The sequence below is a fragment of the Ipomoea nil genome, unplaced genomic scaffold (genome assembly GCF_001879475.1).
Source record: "Ipomoea nil cultivar Tokyo-kokei standard unplaced genomic scaffold, Asagao_1.1 scaffold2694, whole genome shotgun sequence".
Taxonomy (NCBI): Eukaryota; Viridiplantae; Streptophyta; class Magnoliopsida; order Solanales; family Convolvulaceae; genus Ipomoea; species Ipomoea nil.
Genome location: NW_017619122.1, coordinates 563,933 through 588,445, shown reverse-complemented (window position 1 = coordinate 588,445; position 24,513 = coordinate 563,933). Strand labels below are relative to the sequence as shown.

Below are 24,513 nucleotides of genomic sequence, written 5' to 3'. Positions count from 1 at the left end.
GTATTTCTTAAACTAAACACTCCTTAACTTGTATTTTTTTTTTTTACTGCAACACAAAGAGTTAATAACGCCTCCATTGTGGCTCGATCTCACAACCTTACAAATGAAAGTTCAACTCGGGTACCATTAGATCACATAGTCTTGGTCCTTAACTTGTATTTCAATCTTACCATATATAATATTCACAAAACAATCAAACAATGCCAATTTTAGTTGGAGTTGAAGAGCCAACTACTACTATGATAGCTCTGTTATCATTTCAAATGGGTGACGATTAAATCCCAATAGTACTTTAACTGGTAAAGAATATGAGTGTCTCAACAAAATTGAAGAAACAATTAAGGATTTTTGTAAAAATAATCTAGAAATGATGAAACAACAGTTGATGAGTTTTTATTTGCGAAAACAACATAAATATCTATGAACATTAACTTAAAATGACAATGGAAACACTGACATAATTTTTCTAGAAATCTGGAAAATGGGAGAATAGGTGTTTAGTGGTGTTTGGTTGAATTGAAATAAGACTCTCCTTGTAATCAAACACAGCCGACAACCATCCACCTTGTAATTTCTTCATAGGACCAAAAACCTTAGCTTCCTGTGACCCAGCAGCCTCTACAACAGCAACCTTTGAGAAAGCATTTTGAAGAAAGATTTCACCATTCTCACCATACCCAAGTGGCCTTTTAATGCTCACAAAAGGTCCAATTCTCACCTTCATGTCCCAACATTTTCGACTGTCCACAGCCCAAATGTCAACGCACAACTTTGTCTTGTCAACAAAATCATGAAAGAACATCGCAACACACCCATCATACAAGGCCAAATCGCCCTGCTTGGATTTAAACAATCCCGGGGTTTGAATCTCTTGGAACTCCTCTTTCCTCATATCAAACTCAAACACTCTGCGATTATCAACCGATTTCCAGTAAAAGCACCCGTCCAAGAATGTTGTGCCGCAGGATTTCACCATGTTCCTCGCCCTGAAGCCCTCACAATCAAAATGCCTCCAGGAATCAGTGCCCTGAGAGTAAACAGAAACAATGGGATTGCGCCAATTGTCGGTGGAGTTATCCCAGAAATCGCTAACCCGAACAACCTTGTACTCGTTAGACACGGGATCAGTCCCAAACCCAAACGCCTGGGAGTACAAGCGCAAGGAATCGGAATAGGGAAACCCAGAATCTTGGATTAGCAGCCTGAACTCTCGGGTGCTCGGGTTCCAAACCGCGGCTTTTTCTTGATGGTTGTAAAGCAGAAACAAACCCTTGGAAGGGCCAACTAATTCCCATGAGAATAAGTCTGAATCTTGATGGGGATTTGGCATTATTGCGGATGAGGAGTGGAGGAAAGACAAGTCAGAATCCCCAGTGTGGGGATCATGGCGATGAACAAGAAGATGGGATTCTTTGGAGTGATTCTGGTAGTGAATGGAAACGAAGAATGGGTTATGAATCAGAGCATACCAGTTCTTGCACACACACTTGAGCTGCAGGAGGGACTTCACAGGGAGCCTTGACAGAACCTCCATCAGTAGGGGTTCTGGCAGATCATCAAGATTAGATTTTTCCACCATTTTTGGGGAACAAGGGAGAGCAGCGTTAGAAAGAGGAAAAAAAAAAAAACAGAAGATTGGGAGAGATATGGAGGCATTTTGCAAGCTAAGATAACCATAAAATTTATGTGGTTCACATCTTATCTTATTATATGGGAAAACCCATCACCCATGGTCCCAACTCCCAAAGTAGTTAAGTTGCATCATGTCAAAAGTTGGTGGTGTAGATACAACATTTATGCTAATTTGTCCTTTTAGGTACCCAAAAAATTATGTGTACTTTTAATCTTTAATGATATCACTCCAGTTAGGTACCCAAAAATAAAGGAAATATATTAAATTAACTTGTGAAATTAACGTGTATTGTAATTGATACAAAGTGAAATTTGCTAACCCGAGATGGTAGTTCAAGTGATAAATGAGCTCTCTTTTGAGGAAAATATATAAATCAAATTAGTCGAGTAGACTTAGACCGTTAAGCAGACAGAGAAAGACTCAAACTATCAAGTGATTTAAAAAAAAAAACAAAATTTGCTCAAATTTTTACAAAGTTCACAAGTTACAGTACACGTGGCAACGTTTCACTCCCTTGTCGGCTTTAGAATTTCTAGAAACTATAAGCTGTCGAAATCTGGAGAGGGTGTTATGGTCAAATTATGTGGCTATTCTTTATAATGGAGTACAAAATTATGGGAAAAATATGATAATTTAGATTTTATTTTATTTTTTTTTGCTCTAAAAAAATCATTTTTTTAAGAAAGAGTTTACTTTTGTATCAAGAATATTATGATATTATACCAAATTTTGCTTCACATTGTTCAAGAAGTTAAACTTAATTGGATGAAAATTATAACATAGGACAAAAAGTTATTCTGTATAAATTAATTGGGTAGCAGTTTTGTAGATTTAGATTTTTTTTTTTGTAAAGTTGTAGATTTAGATTTTTTTTTTTTTTTTGAAAGCTTGTAGATTTAGATTAGTTTAACATAAGTTATGAAATATAATGTATCAAGAAAAGAATGTGGTAATGCCAGCATATGTCATGTGATGATGTTAGCAAAGTGGTACAATTAAAGGTGCGTTTGGTTCAAATATTAAAATCGAAATGATAATATTAATCAAAGTTTGGTAATGATAATGAGTTTAAATAGAAATAATATCTTTATTTGATAATAAATAGAAATTAAAATTGAAATCATATATATATATATATATATATATATATATATATATATATATATATATATATATATATATATATATATATATATATATATATATATATATATATGTGTGTGTGTGTGTGTGTGTGTGTGTGTATATATATATATATATATATATATATATATATATATACTAATCTTTTCTATGCGCGATGCGCAAAAACATATGCTCAATATTTATATTTTTAATAATAACTAACAAATTTTTACTAATTAAAATCTAAGTGAAATAAAATTTATTTATTATATTAATCTAATATAATAATATATAATGAATATATAATGTTTTACAAATATTATTATAATTAAAGAATATAAGAAAATATATGATAGATGCATGTGCATAATAAAAGTAATGGAAAAGATAACGGAAGTTATAACGGTAAGGGTATTTTTGTCCAAAAAATTGTATAGTACAACTTTAAAAGCACATTGTACAAAATGGTTAGCATTAAAAACATGGACATAAATGAGGGATATAACTTTGATTGACACTAATTATGTTTTTAGATTAGATATGTATGTATATATATATATATATATATATATATATATATATATATATATATATATATATATATATATATATATATATATATATATATATATATATATATATATATATATAATTGCATTCGCGTGCGAATGGAGCGCGCAGGAAGGAAATGCGAATGGCTTCTGCCCGTTGATTATCTTTCATCCAAAGGAGCTTGTTGATCATAAGTTTTCCGCATTTCGCCGGTTGTAAGGGAATTCTTGTCTTTTTACACCTTTATTTCCTAATATGTTATCGCATTGTGATCTATCCCGCTTTATTAGTCGTCTTCCTCATTCGATGTCAACATCTCGTATTGTGATCATATTCATTGTTCGTATTTTTTTCATATTTTCCAGTTCATTTATTGATCGCGTTGGTGTTCAAATTTGTTTATTGATCGCGTAGGTATTCCTGTTCGTTTATTTATCGTGTAGGCGTTCCAGTTCATTTTTTGCGAAGTGTTTCATCATCTGTTATTCATTCATAACGATCGCAATGGAGCCAGGTATTGGTTTATTGTTCGAGTGATTGTGTATTATATTCGTCGTTTAGGATGCATTGTTGTTCAATTGATGATAGTTTTTGTTGTATTTGTAAGTTATTCAATTCTCTCTGTAGATGCATGTTTTTGTGTATTGTATGCACTGTGTGGCCAATCTAAGTGCACATGTAGTTTTAGGTACCTGCATTAATGGTTCTATGTGTAGTTGCATTAATTCCGCATACTGGATGCATCGTATATATCATTTACTTGCACACTACGATTTATGTACTTGCAATAATTTGTGGTAGATTACCAATAGTTGTACATTTGTTCATTTAGGATATAATGGCACATTAATTTGAAGTACTTGGACACACAGGTGAAGTGAATTCTTATCGTTTGGATACTTTTCCTGGTTTGACAAAGTATTATGTCCCTTTGTGTGAAGATTCAGTTAAACCTTTTGTTTGGAAGGTTTTCTCCGATTTGGATACTGGGATTGCATTTCATACTAAATATGCATCGGGGTTTGATGTTCGACTAGGTCACGTGACAAAATCTGATGATTTGGTGATTGTTTGGAGGTATGTTCTTTGTAATCGGGAGGATTATAAGAATGTTGTTTGTAGGGATAAATCATCAGTAGCAGAATTGGATGGTGCTGCTGAGTGTTCGGTTAAAAAGAGGAGGAGATTTTCTAATAGGGTTGGGTGTGGAGCTTGTGTTATTTTTAGATATGCAGGTAATGGCACTTACACTATTCACAAGTTTGAAGAGCGTCATAAACACTCACTAACATCAGAATTGTCAAGGCAATTTATGAAGGTGAATCGAAAGGTTGGTCTTGGTCATATGAAGTTCGTTGCTGAATGTGGAAAAGTGAACATTGGGCCAGTGCAGAGTTTTCGGTTGTTTGGTGAGATGTTTGATGGTTTATCAAATGTTGGTGCAACAAGTACGGAATTTCAAAATATTAAGAGGGACATAGATTCATTTTCTGCTGGGGTTGATGTTCAGATGGTTGTGACTAATTTCATATAATAATAATAATAATAATAATAATAATAATAATAATAATAATAATAATAATAATAATAAACAGAAGAAGAAGAAGTATGCCCAGCTCTGTTTTTTGCATTTGACGTTGATGAGTATGATCAAGTATCCGGGTTTTTTTGGGCTGATGCTGTTTCTAGGAAGAATTTTACCCTTTTTGGTGATGTTGTGTCATTTGATGCTACATATCAGACAAACAAGTTAGTTTTGGTATTGCAAGGCATAAATTTTGCATTCTGTTTTGTCATTGGTCATGTGTTTTTGTTATAGTGCAAGTATATATCATTATAGTTGCAACTAGTTTACACTATATGTGCATGTACTCTCTAACAAACTCGACCTTGTTTTTCTAGGTATGATATGGTATTTACACCATTCACTGGGTTAATAATCATAAAAAAGTCTATTGCTTTTGGTGCTGGGTTATTGGCAAAAGAGGATATTGAGTCATGTGTGGTTGTTTGAGAAATTCAAGGAAGAGATGGGTAGTGAGCCAAGATTATTTGTTACTGATCAAGACCCAGCAATGAGGGTTGCATTCCCATGTGTGTTCAAGGAAGCTAAGCAAGGTTTTGCATGTGGCATATTATGTCCAAGGTAGGAGATAAGGTTGGTCATTCATTGAGTGAAAATGAGTCTTTTAGGTCAAATCTTAATTCTGTTGTATGGAGTCATTATTTGGAACTAACTGAATTTGATCATCAATGGAATTTAGTCATGGAGGAATTTGGGTTGTTGGAGCATAGTTGATTTTCAAAATGTATGATATTCGTCAGTTTTGGATCCCTACATATTTTAGGGATGTTCATATGAATGGTTTAATTAAGACTACTTCCCGGTCGGAGAGTGAGAATAGCTTGTTCGGTTCTTTTACTACTCATGAGTCCAATTTGGTTGCATTTTTTATGCATTTTGATCGTGTTGTTGACAGTCAACGTTATTCTATTAAAAAACTCAACAGTGATTCTGAGGCAGGTTTTCCAGATTTGAAGACACCACTGTCCATGGAGAAACATGATGCATATGTGTATACTCTTACTATTTTTTATGAGGTGCAATATGAGATTTGTGTAGCATGTTTTAGTTGTCGAGTTCTAAGTGTTCGGGAAGACCAAGGTTTTTTGTATTATAATATTAAAGATGGAAATGATCGAGTTTTTAGTGTGGTGCATAATGTTGATGATGAAGTCAAAGCTTCATGTGGATGAAAAATGTTTGAAAGGGTAGGTTTGCTGTGTAGGCATATTTTTGTAGTTTCGATAGATCTGAACTTGGATTCAATACCATTGGTTTATGTAGTTAACCGGTGGACCAAGAGTGCATCATTGGGTTGCACTTTTGATATTGATGGTGTTGTTGTTGATTAATGTGAAGGTGTTGATGAGAAGTTGGTATTATTGAAAAATGTTTGGTTAGATATTCAATGTTGTTTTAGTATGGTTCAGTTTGACATGGATCATTTGAAAATATTTTCCCAGATCATTAAGGAGCATAAAGATATGCTTTTATCTGATAAGGGTGGATGTTCTTCTACTGTTGATAAGAGGTCAATCATTTAGGCAATATCTGGTTCTTCGATCTTTTCCGAAGTTTTTGTTCTTCCACCAAAGAAAGCAAAGAACAAGGGCAGTGGTAGGCGCATTAAAGGACGCAAAGAGATTGATATTGAAGAAAGTAAGGAGAGGACTTGCAAGACTTGTGACAAAACTGGGCATGATAGTAGGAATTCTGTGTTGAGGAAAATGAAGGATAAGGAGTGCAGATTATATATACTTTAGATGCAATTGTCTTTACATTTTATTGTCAAAATATGACTATGAGGGATTCTTTATACTTTTTGGTTTAGTAGATATGGAGGTAGTCTTTACCATAAATGGAATGATCTAGTGCTGAAATGTGTGAACATGTTGTGTAAAATTGTTGCACTAATAGAGAAGGTTACATGCAGTTTACAAATTTCTATGCACCATTACTTACATGCACTTTTGGTTACAAATCTAATTGCGATAATATAAACAATTACATGTCGGAATGCATACAATTAGTAGGTTAGTTGCACAATGGTCTAGATTAGATTAAGTGTGTGCAAACACGAATTAGATGTGTGCAAACGCGATTAAGTGCGTTTGCACACATTTAACTCGCGTTCGCACACACTTAAACTAATCTAGAAAATTAAAAAATATAAGATGGATGCACACGATTTGTTCTCACGTTCTCGCCTAAGCAAGTGTTTTCATTGAAACCCTTATATATATATATATATATATATATATATATATATATATATATATATATATATATATATATATATATAGAGAGAGAGAGAGAGAGAGAGAGAGAGAGAGAGAGAGAAGAAGAAGGTTCAAGTGCGGCAATGCACTTAGGTGCGGCGGTGCGGTTAATTGTAGGCCATTAGATTAGATAAATCCAACGAATCACATTCATCAAGGCTTTTCCGATATTTTCGCGCGCGTTCTCACAGTACGCGAACTGCAAGGTTAAAGTCGTCATTGGGCACCAGAATATATCAAATTATAGTGTTGTGTGTTTTATGTTCGTTATTGGTGCATTATTAACCTTACTGTGGTGTATTTGAGAATTCGTGTTGGTGTCTTCCCGAGTGGTCAGTGCGACCACACTAATAGTTATACAAATATACACCATCCATGTTAGAAAATGCACACCAAAAAAACATGCACAAATTAGATACGCATCACCAGAACGCACCACTAGGTATGACTAAAAGCATCACACAGTGTTCAGAATACACCATTGGGGTGGTGAGTTATATGGTGTATTTTTTTGGGTGTGTTGTGTGTTTTTTGGTGTATTTGTGCATTTCATTGTGGTGCTTTTTCCTAACACTATTGGTGTCTTTTGTTAACACTGGTGTGTGTATTGTTGTGATATGGTATGTGCGTTAATCCTTGTTGTTTTTTTTTTTTTAAATGTACATAAATTTATATAAACCGTGGGATTTGTTTATTTATTTATTTATTTTTATGTTCTTGTTGGTAGAATATACAACAGATGGCTTTTGCGTTACCTCAGGTAATTTTGGTTTTGTTATTTGGTGTTGGATGGTGTGCAAATTACTGGGTGATGTGTGCATTGTTGTGCAATAATATTTTTAATGTACTGAAAATATTGTTTGGTTATTAGGTGTGTGCGTCATAGTGGCATAGTGTGTGCATTACATTTATCATTTGCTTAATTTTATTCGGTTTTTCATTTTTGGTATTGTGTATTACGGTGAATGCAAGTTATGAAGAAGGTATGTGCGTTTCAAATTATAAGTTTGTGCTTCCGGTGTGGTTGCATATTTTAGTGTGTGCGTTAGAGGAGTTTCCAGTTTGCATTTATGTTTTTTTTTAAATGTTTTTAATTTTTTGTTATTGTGATGTACCCTAAATTTTAATTGGGTGTTGGGTGTGTGCGTCATAGTGCGGAGTGTGTGCATGAATGCAAATGTCAGAGTTATTGTCTTACACAGTCAAGGGTTTATATTAAGGCTATGAGCAAATGTTTGTAGTATGTTAGTTAATCTAGTCAAGTGCAATAAATAATACATTCTTTTTCACTATAGTCTATTGTTACTTTGTGTTCCTTGTTATATTCGTTTATTTTAAGTTCTTTGGTCTATTACATCGTAACGCACACACCAAACTCCGTGCATGCACACACTTGGTCATTCCATTCCTTTGCTTTATGAAATGCACGCTCCCGTATACGCTCATACACACGCCAGATCCAACGCAACCACATCCCATCACAAAAAAAAAAAAAAAAAAAAAAAAAAACCCAACATGGTGAATGTTCCATTGCCATAAGTTTGCACATGCCATACCACACAAATGCACACACCATTGTAAAAAAAATTAAAATAAAACAAAAAAAATTATACAAAATTTCATTGTCAGGCTAACGCACACGCCACCACCAATTCGTGCACACAAATACACACACACCCGTAATAAAAAAAAAATAACATGATGCAAAAATTCAATTGTAAAACATTTGCATACGCCATACCACACAAATGCACACACCACCGTAAAAAATAAAAATAAAACAAAAAAATTAAGCAAAATTTCATTGCCAGGCTAACGCACACGCCACCACCAATTCGTGCACACAAATGCACACGCTGCACACGCCTTAACACATACACGCACACACAAGCGCCAAAAAAAAAAAAAAAAAAAAAAAAAAAACGGGGCCGTATCGACACATCCGAATAATACCCTTTCCGTCTATTTCATTCAAAACAAACTAATAATTTCATTCCACGCACACCCCTAATAATAAATCTGTGTACAAAAATGAATTATCGAAAGTTGGAAACCCGTTACCCCACAATTTGCACTCACCATACCACGGTTATGCATACACTTCAAATGTTATAAAACACATACCAACATAAAAAAAACATCTATATTCACCCCTCATGCCAATCTCGAACCTAGTATCATGCACACGCTGAATTACATGTACGAACACACCACCCTAACTATTCAAATATGTTCAACAAAAATATTAAACGGAATACCCCTCTTACCTTCTTTTCCATTAAAAAAAAAATGGAAACGACAATACATTACGCACACATCTAATAATAATTTTCTACAAGAAAACACCGTCCGGGCAAAAAAAAACTTTCTCATGCCTTACGGAGTAGACACGTTGCACATACCGTCACACATACACGCACATATGACACACAAGCGTGTATAAAAAAAATCCAACAAGAATGAATTACTATACTGTGTTCATGGTTTGAGTGGTACAGCTACTAACAAGATGGAATTACTACTTATTTCTATTAATTTTGTGGTCTATTATTATGTCAAAGATTCCAATCTAATTCTAACCAAAATTAACACAATAATAGAATTACTTTTTAACCCTTCTGATTAAAATATTACCTTATTTACACTATATTTCTCATTCAATCTCATCCTTCCATTAGAAATGTATTAGTGGAGATGGGGTGAGATCTCATGATCTCATTTAATATGGGGGTCTCATGGGATCTGCACCCTATATATATATATATATATATATATATATATATATATATATATATATATATATATATATATATATATATATATATATATATATATATATATATATATATATATATATATATGTATATAGGGAAGGGATCAGGTGCATTTGTGGCTTCCCGTGCGGATGTGCGTGAGGTTTATACTTAATGTGCGTGAGATTTGTACTCAATGTACCTGAGATTTGTACTTAATGTGCGTCATGTTAATATGCGTGAGTTTTGTACTTAATGTGCCTGAGTATTGTGTTTAATGGTGCGTGAGATTTGTGCTTAGGAAGGAGTCGCCTCAACTAAGGGACTCGGCGAGAAGAGATAGAAGGACTCAAATCCTTGGATATTTTTTCATGGTGAAACCCGGAAGAGCCGGCGAGTGGGGAAAGTTAAAACGATTGTAATAAGAAAAAGAAGTATGGAAAAGAAACTTCATTAATTCGGAAAAGCCTGAGAGGGAGACCAACCCTTACAAAAGAAGAATTATTAAAAAAGCCCTAGACTACTGGGGAGGGGGCGGCAACGTCGACTTCTTCGACTCGGTCTTCCGCCGATGTTCCAGCTGGAAGAGCAAGTGAAGGGTCTTCTGTCAAGGGAGGCGTTTCAGTAGACTCGGCTAGGTTCGCTACAGGAGGAGCCGCTGGATCCGCGGTCGCCACGGGCGCGTCAGCCCCCGGCAAAGGACCAAGCACCGGTTTAAGGCCCCAGCTCTCGGGGTGAAGGTCGGGTCGCGGGCCTGCAAGGCGGCATAGATCTCCGTTTGAGCCTCGCGGAAGCCTAGGCGATAATCACGCTCGCCCAAATCCAGGAGATAGTCGTCTCCCTCAGGAGTCGCTAGCCACTCCTTGGCAATCTCCTCCCGTCGAGCCACCACCGCCGCTTTCACGTCCGCCTCGAAGGCCACCGACTTCTTGTAGTCCTCCGCCGAAGAAGTGGCGATGGTCGCCACATTATCCCGCTCTTCCTCCCATTGGCGGGTTACCCTCAGCAACTCGGCGGTGTGCACCTCCAGAGTCTTGGCATGGACGGCCTGCTCCTCCAGGCGAGCTTCTTCCGTCTGACGCAGGCGAGCGGCGAGGGAATGCATCGTGATCTTGAGCCCCCTCAGCCGTTTCCTCAGCTCCAATTGGAAGGTGACGTTCTGCAAAAAAAAAAAAAAAAAAGGAGGAAGGTTAGTCGGAAACAAGAAAAAAAAGAGGAAGTAAGAGAGATGGGAAGCCTCCAGAATGTACTCGTCCTGCATCTGACTGGCCGCCTCCAGGTCCTTAGGCAGGAAGACATGTTCGGCCCAGTTCTGGATCGAGTAGTTGCCCTGACAGATCTGGGCATTCTCATCGAGCTCCAGGCCTAGCCGGATCTTCTTTGGGGCCGGCACATCCGACTGCTCCAAAGGGCGTTTGGAGCTCGGGCTCTCAGATGGGGGCAGAGGCGGTTGCCTGGAAGGAGAGGCAGCCAGGGACGGCGTCAAGTCCACCACATTCCTCAGCGGTGGTGGAGTCGACCTCGGAGCTGGAGAGGGGAGAGATGAAAAAGCCGCGGCGGCACCTGACGTGCGTTGAGACAACCGACGCCTCATCTTTTCTGCACGATCAGCCATCTCCGGTGTAGGGGCCTCGGCTTCGTCCGAGCTGGTGGAGTCGGAGTCGTAGGGACCTGCGGAAAAGGAGAAAAGTATTAGCAGTCGGATCATACAGAGAGGATAAGGAAAAGAGAGATCACGGAAGGACTACCTATGGTGGCCGCGCCGGCTGGCAGAAAGCCCCATTTCGCCATAGCCCAGACTCAAGACCAGTACTTGACGGAGTAAGGTCCCCAGCTCTTCAAGAACTCGGCACCCTGGATCGCGTCCTGAGTGAAGACGGCGCGCTGGGAGCGTGGTTTGAAAAGAGCAGCCGGCCACAGAGTGGGAAAGGTAAAGGGAGTGAAGGAAGGACGGACAAAGAAGAAAAAGGGCTTTCAGTCCTTTATGGAATCTGGAAGACCCTCAAACAATTAACGCCTAGGACGGGCGGCGACCTGAACGAAGCCCGGGGAGTGCGAGCCAACCTTGTTCACGGTGAATAAATACCGAAAAAGGTCTAAGTCCGGCTCGCAGAGCCACCAGTGACACAAATTGATAAAACAAGCAAGGAGGTGGTGCGAGTTGGGTACCAATTGACCCGGAACCAGGTTGTAGTGACGATAAAGAAGAGAGAGAAATGGAGAAGGAGGCACTCAGAAGCCAAAGGCCACCGAGTGCAGGTGGATGCCCACGCGACCCTCCGGCGGGTCATATATTGGCCGGTTTTCCGGAGGATAAACAGTGGCCGAAGGCCCTAAAAGAAAACGGGCCATATCAAGGTCCACCGCAGAAACTTGCGATGGAAGCCCCGACGGCCGGACGATGGAGTCAAATTTGCCCCTCGGCCGTCCGGCACCGTCAGGAAGAGCCGCCACCGTCGTGAGAGGGGCTGGGCTCAAAGGAGTAACCGCCCCCGAAGAAGAGGGGGTCGGTTGAGAAGATGACGCCGATGGGAAACCAGACGGAATCTCCATGCGACGGGGAGGGCTAGAAGAAGAAGAAGAAGAAGAAGAAGAAGAAGAAGAGGTCGAGGAAGTCGAGGCGGGAGACCCCGCCGAGCGATGAGAAGGAGAAGAAGAAGGGGAAGATGACATGATACCAACCTGGAAGCCCGGTGGAAAGAAGGCGCAGGAGGAGATTGATGAGGTCTCGAGAGCTCTTTTGAAAGAAGTATGGAGAAGGTAAGTGAGAAGAGGAGGAAGAACGAGGTATTTAAATTAGGAAGAATCCCAAGGAACAGCCACGTGTCGCGCATCTATTGGGGGAGAGTAAGGGTTGACAAAATGTGAAGGGACGCTTGCAATTAATGGCCTCGAAAAGCGGAGTGACGATTCAGGTCTAGGGTTAGCCTGTGACGGCGCGTCTACCCTAGGCCAAAGACGGGTAGAGATGACCCGACCTGTTAGCGTGAGGCCCATTACAGGCCATGGCCTCTGGGCTATCCGAGTAAGGGCCGGAGGTATCCCAAGGGGATCGACAGGCCAAGCCCATCAGTCAGCATGAATAGCTCTCGACGAAGAAAGGTCGGGTCCACAAGTCGGACAGAAAGGACCGCGTCGACCTCACGAAAGGAGAGATAAGATGAAAGAGCGAGGAGTCGGTTAACGGTATGCGAAGAATAATAAACAATACACACAGAAAAGCGACAAAACAACAGTTTATTGATTAGAAAGCAACAAAGGCCAACTTCCCGGCCAAGAAAGTACAAAGAAAAGGACAAATCACGGCTTGGTCTTCTCCTCCGCGGGGCGAACAGGAGGCGGACCTTCCAGGAAAAGCTGAGGACGGAAGGGTGGAGGAATCGGCTCCGGCTCCTGCACATCGTCCAGATAGACAGCCGGCTTCCTGTCATCGATCATCTGAAGAGGCCTCTCAAGGGCGCTGGGAGACATAGCCACCCCGAAAAGGGGAGGAACTTCCCACGCCTCCTCCTCTTCTGGCCCAGAGTCATCCGCCACGGGTTCCACTCGACATTCGACCGACTCTACGGGGACCAGGTCTAGCATGTCTGGAGGCACCACGATGGGGTCTGAGGTCGAGTCACCCACCAGGTGACCGCCGTTGGCCAGCCTCTTCTACCTTAATTCTTCCAGGCGAGCATGTTCCTTGTTACGGATGGAAAAGCGACAATCACCGACCCTGTAGCTCATGACCGGAGATTTCTGAAATGGGAAGAGATATGAATCACAAGCATAGGAGACCCTTATATAGCCCCGGAAGGGCGAATATCCAGGCAGAAATTACGAAGGGAATCATAACTGACATTACGAGGCCGGATTAGAAGGGAGGTAGGAATCTCTGTTAGGGAATGGTTCCATCAAATTCGCTTGAGAAGAGTAAGATTCGCACTTTAACTGAAAATGCAAGATTTTCCAGAGATACGGGGAATATCACAGATGTCAGATTTTAAGATTTGTCAGACGGACGACTCGGCGACCAGTCGACCGGGAGGTCAAGGCGAGCGGAGAATTAAAAAGTCTCCGAAGAGAAAATAATAAAAGCCAAGTTTATTAACCGGAGAAGGGTGGTACATAGAGAAAGGAGCTTATTACATCATAGTGAAAATATATAAGGTGCTCCTTTTGTGGCCCTCTCGGAAATGCGAAGGCGGATTCCAGTTGAGGTGATCACTCGTCCGGGGAGGAAGAGTCACTCCTAAAAAACATCTCCCCTGATGGTCCAGTGGGAGACGGGCAGAAGGAGTCACAAAAAGCTGGCATGATCGGCGGCACCACGGGCTCCTCATCATCCGGATACAGCTCCAAGTATCGAGCAAAATCAGCATCAGTCATCAGGTCCGTAGCCGGCCCATCTAGATCGTCAAGTGGAATGGTGAAAGTCATACGGAAGGCTAATTGCTCCGGGACGGCCACTTCAACAAAAGACCCGTCCTGCGCAGTAACCTTGGCCGTAGTCGGAGGCAGCAAGTCGGCCGAGGCTGGGGCGTTCGCCGTGAGGGAAGAAACAGGAGTTGGCGGCTGCGGAATAGAGGAAGTAGCACCCGTGGAAGGTCTCCGGGAGGTAGGCCGAGGAGCCTTCTTCTTGCCCTCCCTCTCGGGTCTTTACGCTTAGAAGTTAGAGGGCGTCGAGGCGACCCGAAGTCTATCCGCTTTCCCTTCAGAGGTGAGCGACCCATGACTGACCGATGAGATGATGAAAAGGTGAAGAAACCAAGTGGCTATTTATAGGATTCCCCAGGAAGGAGGAAGAATCCAAACGTCTCCGGCGAATCAGGTAAGATAGCGGAGAATCAGGACGTTATTTGGGCAATTAAGAGAGAAGATTTGCTGATTAAGAGGAAGAAAAGTTACTACTTTCCCACACCCGAGTTAGAGGACCGGGCATGAGAAAGTGAGGGACTAGTTGATGGGATGAGGACCCCGGCCCAAGAAGGTGGGCCCCAGAGAAGAGGCCCAGAATGGAGAAGAGTCTAGAACGGGTAGGTAGTGGCCCAGAAAGTGAGAATATGGGTCAGTAGTAAAGCCTGGCAGAGGCCTGGGCCGAGTCCAGGAGTCGGCCCAGGCCCAGGTTGAAAAGAAGACTCGGCTTAGAGCCGTTGAGAAGCATTCATCACAGCATTCAAGGGGCTCGACCAAGCGAAGCGTTAGGGAAGCCCAAGGAGCCGTTGGCCGGCCCGGTAACGGCACCCAACGGACCTAGAGTGTAATTAGCCTTGAAGAGCAGCCTTTAATGTACATTAACTCGGCGGAAGGGGGGCCTTCTATATAAAGGCTCCTTCATCCTTGTAAACCAGGCGAGTCCAGGCGAGAGAATAAGAAAACACGTTCACTACAACTGCTCATTGCATTCTATTTTTAGTAGCTTTATTGAAAGGTGTATCCACCAACCAAGGTTGTGTTGGACCTCCCTGGGCCCAAAAATCCTAAAACCAACAACACGTTTATCCCAAAAATGTGCTGGTCCCTTGACTATTGCAAATTGTGGCTGGAGGACCCCAAATGCACGTTCGACATCTTTTCTTCTTGCATCGTTGCAAATAACTTTTTCTTTAGCCCTCGAGGTTCATGAATAGTTTGTACAAGGTTGACCATTTCGGGTATATACCATCAGCTAAATAATATCCCGTATGGTACTCTTTTTCTTGAATAACATAATGAGATGGAGGTGATATACCATTTGCAAGGTTTGCAAACAAATGAGATGCCTCCAACATATTAATGTCATTATTCGACCCTGGAAAACCAAAATGTGCATGTCATATCCATAAATCATAATCAGCTACAGCCTCAAGAACAATAGTTGGTTCTCGACTACGCCTAGAATATTGACCTGCCCAAGCTGTTGGACAATTTTTCCAAGTCTAGTGCATACAATCTAAACTCCCAAGCATCATTGGAAAACCACGACTCTCGCCAATTTGAAGCAACCTTGCCACATCATTAGCATCAGGTGCTCTTAGATAGCGCTCCCCGAAGACCTCTACAATTGCTCGGTAAAATCTCTTCAAACTTTCAATTGCAATTGATTCTCCAATTTGTATGTATTCATCTGTTGCATCCGCGGGTACTCCATAAGCCAAAATTCGAAAGGCTGTTGTTAGTTTTTGTAAAGTAGACAAGCCTGCCCTTCCAATTCTATCTCTCCGTTGCACAAAGTAGTTGTCATGATCTTCAACGGCATTGGCAATTCGTAAAAACAAATTTTGACTCATTCGAAATCGTCTACGAAACATTGTTTCATTATATTTTGGATTTTCTGAAAAATAATCAGCCCATAACCTTCGATCACCATCTACACGATCACGATGAATAACTCTACGGCTATGAACCGAACCACCGTGCCTTGAGTTGCTAGCTTAATTTTCCATAGTTTCTATATAGTAAGCCATGGTAGCATTGTTGTTAGCATATACATTTAGTAATGCTTGCTCTTGTGATTGTATTAGAGTATTGAGATCAAGATCATCCTCTGATTGTTGGGATAAGGGTGAGGGTGAGGGTGAGGATGAAGATGAGGATGAAGAAGAAAATGGCATAGGGCGTTTACCATTGTTGGAATTCATAATTGAATATTGATATGATGAAGAGATGAATGATAACTTTGTATGTGATGCACTAGTATTTATAATAAGATATGAAATCTTATCACAATAAGATATCATGATTGTTTTTAACCGTTAGATTAAATATCAACAATCTTAATCATTCATTGGTATGCAAATCTTGACAAACACACAATCCAATGAAAGATATGAAATCTTATCACAATAAGATATCAGGATTATTTTCAACCGTCAGATTAAATATCAACAATCTTAACCATTCATTGGTATGCAAATCTTGACAAACACACAATCCAATGAAATATATGAAATCTTATCACAATAAGATATCAGGATTGTTTTCATCTATAAATACCACACTTGGATTGCCAAAGTAAAACCACCCATCTTTGGATTCTCAAACCCCCTCTTTGATTTTGCAACACCTCTCCATTCTCTTTGCAAAATGTCGAGCTCACGCACAATCCGAATTGCATCATACTCAATCGAGGAAGATCAACTTCTAAGTCGTGTGTATTGTGATATTAGCCAAGATCCTAAAGTTGGTAAGAATCAAGCATAACAAGTTTTTTGGTCTCGTATTATGACTGAGTGCCATCAAATGTTACCAGCAAATTCTGTCAACAATCGATCTTGAAGATCTCTTCAAACTCGGATGCAAAATATAATGGCAGCTGTTTCAAAATTAAGAGGATGCATCCGCCAAATTGAAAACATGAACCCAAGTGGAGCGTCTGAAGAAGACATTGTGAGTACTGTATACATGTTTTATTAGTCATTTGCTTAAATTGTGAGTACTGTGTACATATTTATTATTTACTTGCTTATATTTATGATTTATAACAGCTAGATAGAGCAAAAGATTTAATGTCACAAGATGCCAAATTTCAAAAGGGGTTTAGATTTGATCACATATGGCCAATCCTTAAGGACCTCGAGAAATTTAGTGCTACTCCTAATAGAGACCAAAGTCCTGGTAGTCGAAAGCGTAGTACCGACTTTCAAGGATCACAATCACTACATGATAGAGAAGATAAGTCAAAAGCTCATCATCTTTTTGTGTTGATTTAAATGACGACTTCGAAAGTGCAGACCAAGTTAATGAAAACAACAATGCAAGCGAACGTCCTACTGGAAGGAACAAGGAGAAAAAGAAGAAACAACTCAATAAAGAAAGTAAGGAATTTTTAAAATCCATCCAAGTAGAAAATGAACAGATCAAAAAAATGTTCGAAAATCATCAAGATATACTTCAAAAAAATATTGAGGTTCAGTTGTTAAAAGCTCAAACTGAAGCAAAGAAAGTAGAGTTGGCAGAACGACAAGAAGCGAATAAAGAGCGTCGAGAAGAGAAGAGAGAGTGTCGAGAAGAGAACAAAATCTTACGCATAAATTTAGATTCTATCACAGACCCAATGGTGCGGGCGTCTATAAGGAATGAACAACTACAAATTGTTGCCAAGAGAGCTAATGAGCAAACAAGTGTTGAATCAAGTAGTAAATTTACTCAATATTTTGATAATTTGGGAGGAAATGGGGGTGGTCTTGGAGATTATTAGATGGCCTAAGTATGCTTTGTTTAATTTCGGATGTATTCAATTTAATTTTATGAAAATTATGTTTTATGTACTCTAATTTTTAATTAATATATATATAATATTAGGCTTGTTTTAATCGTCTTGATGCGATCTTTCAAATGATATAATTTATTTTTTTAATTATTCAAATTTTATGTTTATGTATTTAACAAAATATGTAAATCCATAAAAACAAAATAGGGATACAAAAGGAATTAATAAAAAAGACTAGGGCCAAAATAGAATTAAAAAAGCTTTACACCATTTTCGCGTAAAGCTACAGTGTTGCGCCAAATATGGCGCTGCACTGTAGACCATCGCCAAAATGGCGCTTACTTTGGCGTCTTCACTGGAGAACATCCAGCGCCAAAATGGGCGCCATTTTGGTGTTGGTGTGCAATTTGTCGATCCGTTGGAGCTGGCCTTAGGATAGCAAAAGTAGGCAATCGAACATAATAATGTGTATCAAATTTCATTGTAAGGTACAAAAGTCTCTAACCAAACACAATCTAAACCTGAAAATGCAATAGAAGTTACGGGACTAAACGTGAAATTTTCCTTTTAAAGTTTTATGAATGGGTTTTTTTAAACAAATTAGATCATGAATCGCATTTCAAATAGACTCCTAAAATGCATTTTCTTTTAGAAAACGGGTTTCTGATTACTTTCAATTCTGAGAATAGTCCCAGAACATGCATTTCGAATGTTTTGATGTGTTTTGAATGTTTCCATCTATCCAAAAACACTGTTAGAGTGGAATGCATTGTCTCCGGTCAGGAGAGACACAAGTGAGACTTGCGTCTCTCAGTACGGCAGGGAGAGATTCAAGTCCTCACTTGCGTCTCTCCTTTGCCTTTTGAAAAAAAAAAAAAAAAAAAAAAAAAAAAAAAAAAAAAAAAAACACTCCGCCCAAGAGTTTTTGGTTTGCAAAACCAAGCAAAGGATGAAGTGGTTGTCGCCCCACTGAATTGGAGACACATGCTGGCCACCACCGCGAGTCTACAGGTAACGAGTAGGAATCGAAAAATATATATAATGTAATGGATGTCAAAAATGGTCCCGGAAGTGATGATTACCAAAATAGAGCATTGGAAAGAGAGGAATTGTACTACTTGAACCGGCAGAGGATTAATCTTTTTCAGGAGGAGTTAGGTGTAGGGCGGTCGTCCAGCATTTACTGTCGGAGAGCCGAAAGAGTTCCATTCAAATGGGAGAAGAAGCTGGGCACACCCGACGTAGTCGACACCCAACTAATACCCAATGATAAAGACGAAGAAATTATTATTCCAGTACCCCTTAGCCATCCCCCTTGGTTGCAAAGCTTGGGGATATGCTTCTATAATCCTCCTGGGCAGAGTTTTTTTTTTTTTTTCAAAAGGCAAAGGGGGGACTTGGGTCTCTCTCCCTGCCATACTGAGAGACCTGACCAGCGACAGGTCATCGGTCAAGGAGATCGTAGTGTATACATACATAGACACGCATTTGGCAAATGAATTTTGTCTATTTTTGTCCAATTTTCAAAAACTTTCTATTTTTGTCAAATTTCTTTACTTTTTGCCTATTTCTGTCTTTAACCCATTGGGGTACAACCATTCTTCCCGACCCCCCCAGACTATGTTAAAGTTCTTTTGCATCTCGACAACCTGAAGATCGCCAGACAACATGTAACTTAATACTCCTGTGAGCCTTCGGATGTACCCAAAAAAAAAAAAAAAAAAAAAAAAAAAAAAAAAGTGGAATGCTTCCTTGAATGTTGCATACCCGAACATGCTAGGCTGCAAGCTTATCCATAGTTAGAAATTAGAAATAAGAGTTAATACTAAGTTTGGTCCTCGACTTTGATAGGTTTTTAAAATTTAGTTCTCAACTAATAATTTTGCTTTGACTTTCATAGTTTTACCAAAATTAGTCCTTCATCAAACAACCCGTCCCCTGCTGAAACTCTATGGGAAAATATCTAAATTCAGAATGTCATCTCTCCTATACAATCACCAACCTCAACCCGATTGTTCTCTCTCATATATAAAAGATGGACTAAATCAAGCCTAAAATGTGATGAAATTATTTGTTGAGAACTATAGATCTGGAAGAACCATCAACTTGGAGAACTAAACTTGGCATTAACTCCTATAAATAAGCTCTGTCTGCAATTGCATAAAGCCTACTACATATAGAAAATGCAATATTCTATGTGAGTACTCATCAGCAGAAACAGTATTCTGGTCGTCCACGATGAAAGAAATCACCTTATGTCATGAACTAAAGTGTAAAGACAAATCGCCATTATAGTTGTTGAGAATTATCTTATTATTAGATAAGATTAAAGAAAGTGGGAAAAAACCTTGCTCAGTGTGAAAATATAAATGGATTTGACTTGTTCTAAGCATATTATCTTTCAAGGAACTACCAGGTCAAAATTTTGTGATGTGGATTTAAAAGTAGTTCAATGGATACTGAAAACAAATCTTTATTGTCATTCTCAGTTAGGTCACCACAACCCCCAACCTAAAATAAATAAATAAATAAAACCACTAGAGATTTTCCTAATTTATATTCAAGAATGAATTTGATCTTTCATACCTCATACATAGTTCAACCATGCTTCTGGAAACTTGCTTTCATCTCAAAACTAAATAAATTAGTACATCCCAATCCGATCACTTCATATTAATAGTATGCAACTTGTAGCTGGAGAATGGAGATACAATCCAAAGATCACGACATCCCAAGACAGAATCCTACGTCCCGGCATCAGCATCTCAGCAATTTCATCCACTTTAATAAGAAACCTGGAAGGGGGAAAACAGAATATTCTACTCCATGTTTACATTCAATATTTAATCAAAATGAATGAGTGAAACGCAAAATAACTCCAGATTTACAAAGTTAGTGAAGTAAACAGGAATGCAGAAAGGATTTGCATTACTTAAAAGAGATGAGTATAAATTGTAACAGGCAAAGAGAAACGCACGAACCAGGCATCCAGAAGGAATCTAGTTGCATCAGAGAATGGCTTACCAAGTACAGTTGGGACAGTGTAAGGAGGTTCTAGCCTAGCCATGATAAGTTAAGAAATAGTCTTGGGTGATATTTGGCAAGTTTTGTGAAATGCAGGTTCAGAATTCACCGATCCAACTAACTGAATGAACAAATATTAGAAGCAAATCATATAATCTTAAGAGCTTGATGATATTAACACCATATTTTCATGCACTGTAGCTCTTTCTGATTCAATCCACAAACACCAAAAAGCTACATAAGCCATAAGTGGAATTCTTAATCATCCCCAAGTGGCCTCCGCACAATTTTGCATCTTATTGCATTTCAATTAAATAGGTTTAGGCACTTTATCCTCTTTAGTCTATGTCAGCAGATACAAGACCATTTCCTTGTGTTATGATACGGCCTTATAGGTAGCTTACACTGAACATAACTGAAACTAGGCCTTCACACAACTTGGATTTACATGCTGTGAAATAAGTTCTCTCAAAGAGACAAGGACAGGCACCTTTAAAGGATAAGAAAAGTAAACAAAATAGGAGATGATAAAGAGACAAAATAGGAGATCTTAAAGAAAAATTTTATACCCAATGAAGAATAGAATGGTGTATAATGCACATAAGATCACTAATTGAGAATGAAAAGAAAATCAAGAAATGCAAACATTATGTGAACTTGTACACAAAGAACAAAAATGATTTACAATTACTTAAAAACCCAAATTTTCTGTGGACACAACAATGTTTTGAAGATCTAAAGAATGAAAACCAACACTGAAGATCATACATTTACTCCTTGTGTGCAACTCAATTCACTTCAAACTCAGAGAGTGGCATGCAGTTGCAAATATCTACTCATATTCGAACTGAACCTCAACATGCAGATACTTCCTCATAAGCCTTACAATGAAGGATGTGAAGTTAGCTAGTATATGGCATTCTTCATGGGTTTTGGTCTCTGACACGACCCCATAAATAACTAGCTTCCTGAGGTTAGGGCACCTTTCTAAGAGTCCGGCTACCCAGTGAGAAAAGAGGTCATTAATTACTGTCCAACCAAGCTCCAAAACAGCCACATTTTCAAACTGAAAAGAACCTTGCAAGCCATACTGAAGTGCTGCATCTCTTAGCTCATAGTTTAAGGATAGATGGCTTAACTGGGGAAAGCAAGAAGAAATTGTCTCTATATCTACAACCTCATCCTCATCATCAAACACTACTCCCCACAGCCGAAGCTTTCTCAGTTTTGATGACTTTGCAATCATATGATGGAACTTGGACCACATGATTGTGAAATTACTAACATCCACAGTGTCAAGATTTTCAGTGCTCTCCCCAATATCAAGATGAATGACACTAACATCATCAATCTTCAGGAATCTCAATGCTCCCTTGCTTACAAGCTCAAAAACCTCCAGAGTACAATCTTTCAGATGCAACTTCTCCAAGCTATCAGCCTCCAATGTAATCTTATCCAAGTTAATTGCTTCAACATAGATATCACTAAGTGAGTTACTGCTCAATTCCATAGTTGCCTGTGGATCTGACATCACAATATCTAAGCTGACAAGATTCAAGACCTCAATTTTTGGGCAAATTGTAAGCAAAAGACTCAAATCCAAAGCTGATATGCCAACATGGCTCAGTGAAAGAGACCTTAAACAAGGAAATTTCTGATAACTAGGCTCAACACCAGTTACCGTATTGTGTGCCAGTGTCAACACTTCCAGCTTCTGGCGACCACATTTTTCAAGTATATTAATGATTGGTGTTGTCTTTACATTGAAATGCAACTGGCGCAATGTTTCTCTTGTATACATTAGCCAAGCAATCACCGGAGAAGCAGAGAACTCATCAACATTATCCATAATAATTGAAAGGCACTCCAGTCCACTAGTCTGGAAAATTGTCTGTGTTATAATGATCTCAAGTCTGCTCCTGGTGAGTTCATGATACACAGACCAATCATTTGAGTTAAACGCGAGCGTGTGCAGATGATTCCTCCAAGCCTCTCTCCACTTTCTACAACTAGCTGAAGCAACCACAACATCTCGAGCAGCCCCAAGCCGAGATAATATATTTCCAATAACCTCAACAGGAAGGTACTCCATATCTTCTCAAATAACCAATAAATCCAATAGGCTCAACATAAAGAATACTGCAGTCTACTAAACCCAAGTAAATTCACAAACTACAATCTGAAACAACTATGTGAAACCCCGGAGAACAGAGTGTCAAATCGCCAAAGTGAAATCCATAAATAAATCGAGCAGGATCTCAAAAGAGCCAGGCTTTACAATTCCCACAAAAATGTTCGGTTTCAAGATTTAGCCTTTTGGCGGTAGTATAGGATAAGAAACAAAATAAAGATCAAATGTTTGTCAAGCGTGCAAACCCTGAAAACCCCAAAAATAAAGAAGCAATAAGCAAATGAAAACGGTGGAAGATAAACCCATAAAAACAAACACAAATAGAGAGAGACAAAGATACATGACAAAATCCAGAATATGGATGCCTTACCGCAAGAATCGTGGGATTTTGATCAACATTCATAGCTGCAATTGGATCGATTAGACTGGTGTGTCGGAAAGTGCAAAAAAAAAAAAAAAAAAAAAAAAAAAAAAGGGGAGAAATCAAATGCTCCGTGGCCGTGGATGTAAAGGAAGTGGAATCTGGTGTGCTTCGGTGGAAAATGAAATGGGCAATGGGCAAAGCATCAAGCAAGCAGGGTTGGAGACGAGAAACACACACACCACACTTTCACTCTGTGCAAATTACATTTGCACGTCAGATCCATGTCACCCTCACCCAATCAAAAATACCCATTGCATTGCCCAACAAACAAAACCAATTTCTTTATTTCTAATCATTTTATGGCAAATTATGCCCTGGACCCACGGCCCAAAACGACGTCGTTTTTCAAAAAAAAAACGCGTTATTTAGTTTTAAAAAAAAAAAAAATCGCGCGTGCTTTGTCGTTAACGGCGTTATTTTTTTTTGGATTATGAATATACAGTTATGCCGTTATGAATGTACAGTTATGCAATTATGAAATTATGAACACAGAGCTCTAACATTATGAACTTACAATTATGAACATACAGTGATAAAATTATGACCATGGAGCTTTAAAATTGTGAATATAGAGCTTCGAAGATTATGAATGTACAGTTATGGAGTTATGAATGTACAGTTATGGAGTTATGAATCTATAGTTATGGAGTTATGAATCTATAGTTATGGAGTTATGAATCTACAGTTATGAGATTATGAATCTACAGTTATGGAATTATGAATGTACAGTTATTGATCGAATTATGAATAAAGAGCTCTGACATTATAAACTTACAATTATGAACATATAGTGATAAAATTATGAACATAGAGCTCTAAAATTGTGAACATAGAGCTTCGAAAATTATGAATGTA

General features: G+C 38.9%; 4 protein-coding genes across 6 annotated transcripts; 1 reads left to right on the top strand and 3 right to left on the bottom strand.

Annotated features, from left to right (window-relative positions):
- Positions 1 to 326: 326 nt before the first annotated feature.
- On the bottom strand, positions 327 to 1,675 carry LOC109155124 (putative F-box/kelch-repeat protein At3g17280). Its single transcript, XM_019302858.1, has one exon. It carries the CDS (start codon positions 1,577 to 1,579, stop codon positions 467 to 469), a length of 1,113 nt encoding a protein of 370 aa, XP_019158403.1. The 5' UTR covers positions 1,580 to 1,675; the 3' UTR covers positions 327 to 466.
- A 13,819-nt stretch (positions 1,676 to 15,494) lies between these two features.
- On the bottom strand, positions 15,495 to 16,157 carry LOC109155149. Its single transcript, XM_019302882.1, has 2 exons — positions 15,818 to 16,157; positions 15,495 to 15,679 (listed from the first exon to the last, which is right to left on the bottom strand). The coding sequence occupies exons 1-2, from the start codon at positions 16,155 to 16,157 to the stop codon at positions 15,495 to 15,497; spliced, it is 525 nt and encodes a 174-aa protein (XP_019158427.1).
- A 1,018-nt stretch (positions 16,158 to 17,175) lies between these two features.
- LOC109155148 (interaptin-like) lies at positions 17,176 to 18,067 on the top strand. The gene is made up of 3 exons (XM_019302881.1): positions 17,176 to 17,256; positions 17,355 to 17,484; positions 17,601 to 18,067. The coding sequence occupies exons 1-3, from the start codon at positions 17,176 to 17,178 to the stop codon at positions 18,065 to 18,067; spliced, it is 678 nt and encodes a 225-aa protein (XP_019158426.1).
- Positions 18,068 to 20,459: 2,392 nt separating this feature from the next.
- LOC109155121 (F-box/LRR-repeat protein At1g67190-like) lies at positions 20,460 to 23,906 on the bottom strand. 3 transcript variants are annotated; one of them, XR_002049852.1, is made up of 3 exons: positions 23,606 to 23,906; positions 21,872 to 23,485; positions 20,460 to 20,874 (listed from the first exon to the last, which is right to left on the bottom strand). XR_002049852.1 is itself a non-coding variant. In XM_019302854.1 (2 exons), exon 2 carries the CDS (start codon positions 23,193 to 23,195, stop codon positions 21,936 to 21,938), a length of 1,260 nt encoding a protein of 419 aa, XP_019158399.1. In that variant the 5' UTR covers positions 23,196 to 23,480; positions 23,605 to 23,905; the 3' UTR covers positions 21,648 to 21,935. The 3 variants fall into 3 exon arrangements, 2 of the variants coding, with proteins under 2 accessions (XP_019158399.1, XP_019158398.1); XM_019302854.1 differs by lacking the exon at positions 20,460 to 20,874 and having other exon boundaries at positions 21,648 to 23,480; positions 23,605 to 23,905; XM_019302853.1 differs by lacking the exon at positions 20,460 to 20,874 and having other exon boundaries at positions 21,648 to 23,485; positions 23,606 to 23,905.
- Between the last annotated feature and the right edge of the window lie 607 nt (positions 23,907 to 24,513).

What these genes read in the sequence shown, in the direction of transcription:
- LOC109155124 (XM_019302858.1), bottom strand. Translation starts at nt 1,579, where the DNA reads ATGGTGGAAAAATCTAATCTTGATGATCTGCCAGAACCCCTACTGATG.
- LOC109155149 (XM_019302882.1), bottom strand. Translation starts at nt 16,157, where the DNA reads ATGAGTCAAAATTTGTTTTTACGAATTGCCAATGCCGTTGAAGATCAT. An exon ending in GATGCTTGGGAGTTTAGATT is followed by an intron (nt 15,680 to 15,817) that starts GTATGCACTAGA and finishes TTGGTTTTCCAG; the next exon opens with GGTCGAATAATGACATTAAT.
- LOC109155148 (XM_019302881.1), top strand. Translation starts at nt 17,176, where the DNA reads ATGGCAGCTGTTTCAAAATTAAGAGGATGCATCCGCCAAATTGAAAAC. An exon ending in GAGCGTCTGAAGAAGACATT is followed by an intron (nt 17,257 to 17,354) that starts GTGAGTACTGTA and finishes GATTTATAACAG; the next exon opens with CTAGATAGAGCAAAAGATTT. An exon ending in TAATAGAGACCAAAGTCCTG is followed by an intron (nt 17,485 to 17,600) that starts GTAGTCGAAAGC and finishes TCGAAAGTGCAG; the next exon opens with ACCAAGTTAATGAAAACAAC.
- LOC109155121 (XM_019302854.1), bottom strand. Translation starts at nt 23,195, where the DNA reads ATGGAGTACCTTCCTGTTGAGGTTATTGGAAATATATTATCTCGGCTT.